The 3514-nt window shown below is 34.3% G+C and overlaps 1 protein-coding gene across 1 annotated transcript; it reads left to right on the top strand.

Moving 5' to 3' along the window:
- The first annotated feature begins 899 nt into the window (after positions 1-899).
- On the top strand, positions 900-3220 carry LOC104901832 (E3 ubiquitin-protein ligase SDIR1). Its single transcript, XM_010689458.4, has 3 exons — positions 900-1386; positions 1802-1914; positions 2487-3220. The coding sequence occupies exons 1-3, from the start codon at positions 1243-1245 to the stop codon at positions 2788-2790; spliced, it is 561 nt and encodes a 186-aa protein (XP_010687760.2). The 5' UTR covers positions 900-1242; the 3' UTR covers positions 2791-3220.
- The last annotated feature ends 294 nt before the right edge of the window (positions 3221-3514 follow it).

Genomic DNA, 3514 nt, shown 5'->3' with positions numbered 1-3514 from the left:
GGACCAAGGTGTAGGATGAGCATCCTACACCAGCTCCAAAACGCAAGGCAAGAAGAATGAAACGCACCATTACATGTAAAAAGTAATTGATTTGATAGCCAAAGTACATTCTCATTACATCCAGTGTACATGTCGAAAATTCAAAAAGTAACTGATTTGACAGTTATTGTTCACCATTTAATAACTGATTTAATGTCAACCGCCATCATTTCCCCCCATATACTGTTCACCATTTCTCTCTTTTCCACACTCAACCCCCTTGTACATTCTTGGCTTTGTGGTTGTTCATTAACAAAATCAAAATGTACAATGATAGTCCACTAGCTGAAAGTAACCCAATCCCTGAAGCTGATGTTAAGTGAGTAATTTGCAATCTTTGTAAACTGGGTGTGTTGATGTTTGTTCACTAATGAAATTCAATATGTACAATTACAGTCCCATACCGAAATATGTCAAGTGAGTGATTTCCAATCTTTGTACACTGGTGTGTTGATGTTTGTTCACTAATGAAATTCAATATTTACAATTACAGTCCCATACCGAAATTCAATAAATCACAATATACACTGATGGTCATTACTTTGATCACTGAACATCCCCAAATGTACACTCGTATATTATTGTACACCAATCCATATGCATTTGTACATTAAAAAAATTATTTCAGCAAATAAATGAGAGAGAAAGAGAGTGAATGAGTGAGTGATGAGAGAAAAAGAGCTGATCTACTTTCAAAAATACTGCCACAAAAGCCAACCACATAGGTGTAGGATCTAATTTGGGCCCGGGAGCACCTAGGATACTACCTAAAGAATACAAAGGGGTTGAAAGTGTGGGTGAGAGTCTAAGAGTTGAGGTCCTACAATAGAATCATCCAAAATGGAATGGTCAAATAATGTCGTAGTCAAATTAGTAAGTAGCTCATATCCTGTTGATTAGAAAAATAGGATCACCTGAAACACACAAACTCAGTGAACTTACTATGAACTTTCCCTTGTAATTTCCTCCCTCTTTCCTCCCTAATTCACCCCACCCCCATCATATTAACGTTACATCTTTGCAACAACGTAATTAAATCACATCATTCATATCAATATTCTCTCTCTCCTTTTTCTGGTAGTCACTTTTGGCAGCTGTGAAACTTTGTTTCCTGTCGATTTATCACTCATTGATTATTGTTCTTATTAAAAGAAGAATCTTCAGGAATATTTTTCATTTCATCACCAAAAAAAAGAGAAAAAAATGGCAGGAATGCTTCCAGGAGTAGAAGCAGCAAGAAGGAGAAGATTTCATCAAAGCAGTGGAACTAATGGAAATGGTGCATCTCCATCTTCTAGACGTTCTTCTTTCTCTCTCTTCTCTCCCAACTCCTCCACCTCTTTCTTGGTACTTTTTCTTTCCTTATATTACCATTATGCTCCATTACTGCTCCCTCCGTTTTCTTTCGTTGTTCCTATTCGAAATCTTTTTATTAATTAAAGGAAAATAAGAACTTTCGAAAACGGGTGGAGTATATATTAATTAATATGGTATCATTGTTTTCTAGTTTCTACATCAATTAGTGAAAGTTGAATATTTGATACATATTGACCATATATAAATATGTTTTGTTTGAGATCTGGTTGTTTGAGATCTGGGATTCAGATTGAGTTAAGCTTAAAAATAATGTTTCGACTTACGAGTTATAAATTATATTCCCTCCGTTCCATATTGATGTTCCTAGTTCGACTTTATCGATAACGAGTAGAGGAAGTATACTATTTGAATGACGATTGACGATGGTTGTTACATGGTGATGTAGTCGCATTCAGCGAACCGGACATACCACGATGATGAGAAGCTAGGACAATTGGCTCGACAAGCTAAGGAAAGACTTCATGAGAAGCTCAGAGCTCAAACTAAATCAATTATTAGGTACAAATTGTTACTACAAAGTACAAACTATAATCAAAACCAAAATCTAAAGTTCTACTTACTTTTTTTTTAATAATCATATTTTCTTTCACTACATGAGTTTTTGAATAATGAAATTCTATGAATAATTTCTTGAATCATCTCATATTTTAAGAGTGTTTTGTATTAAGCTGATTTTGACTATCTTTAACTTGTACTTATCTCAACTTATTCTCCGTATGTACTAGGAGTCACTAGCTAAAATTTATTTATCAACTTGTTTTTGAAATTATTTTCATACAAGTATGTTAAAATAAGTGAAATAGAGAAAACATTTTAGTTGTTTAAAGTGTAACATCTTTATCTCACACCCGGATGTATGATGAATGCACTCAACTAGTAAATCTAGGTAAAAAGTAAAAAGATAGTCTGATCAAGAATATTAGAGTATTATTGTATGTAAAAGGATAGTAGGGACTTTTACTACTCTTAGGCCTGTATTATAAAAACTTTTTTAGTGGGTTCTTCTAATTTTTTTTAGGGTAATCTAGTTTTTTGTTTTTTTACTAATTATTTAATGGGTTAAATTTCAGGAATAATAGTGACTTGAGTGAAGAGAGAGTGAATGGAAGATCAAGAGTAAATACAAGATATGAGTTGAAAACAGAGGTATTTGGATCAAAGAAGAATGGAGGAGCAAAGAGGTTAATAGGGTGGGCAAAGTTAGGGTGGAAATCAGGGGAGCAAGAAGAATGTGCAGTTTGTTTGGATGAATTTAAGGTGGGTGAAAATCTGGTGAATTTACCTTGTGCTCATAGATTTCATTCCAGGTGTTTGGTGCCTTGGCTTCACACCAATGCCCAATGCCCTTGCTGCAGGACCTCCATCTTCTCCTAGCTCTTTCCATCTACTCATATCAGTGGTCAAGATTATTCCATTAGTAACATTTTTACCCACACTGTAAATTTCCATTTGTGTGTGCGCGCGCAGAGCTAGCTAGCCGTGCGTGCACAGAGCTAGCTAGCCGTGCGCGCACACATTTTTTGTATTGGATAGATGATTTTTAGGTGATCATAATAGATATAGATATATGATCATGTTTATGATCTAATGGTTTAGAATCATTTTGAACTACTAGATTTCACGATCATGTTTATTAAGACTATTTTAGAACAACTCGCATAAGAAGGGTTAGATTAATGTTACTTAGTGTGAAAGTATCCCAACGTTACATCACCTTTTTCATTTTTTATGAGGTTTGTTGTATTACGAGGTTTGCCACAGATTGAGTGTGAGACTATATTGAATTGCTGATGTATATTGACCATTTTTGCTTGGTGTATCTTGTGATTTAGCTACCTCATCTCTCACCTAACCTCATTTTTATTCTTTCTCATGTGATTTTACAAAAAAGCAACGCTTGTAAAACACTCCCATACAGTCATACTCGATACTCCTATATGAAATATGATTTAATTGGCAAAGTCCAAAATTTGGTGTGACTAAGTACTCTTTTAACCATTTGTAGCAGAAATCTTCAATTACAATCAATTTGGGTTAGGTTTGATGATATAGTTGAAAGTTTATGAATATGAAATGACATTCATTTGAAATTGATACA

This window comes from Beta vulgaris, chromosome 8 (genome assembly GCF_026745355.1).
Source record: "Beta vulgaris subsp. vulgaris cultivar EL10 chromosome 8, EL10.2, whole genome shotgun sequence".
Lineage (NCBI taxonomy): Eukaryota > Viridiplantae > Streptophyta > Magnoliopsida > Caryophyllales > Amaranthaceae > Beta > Beta vulgaris.
The sequence above is the reverse complement of the archived record's forward strand: the minus strand, read 5'-3'. Positions and strand labels throughout refer to the sequence as shown.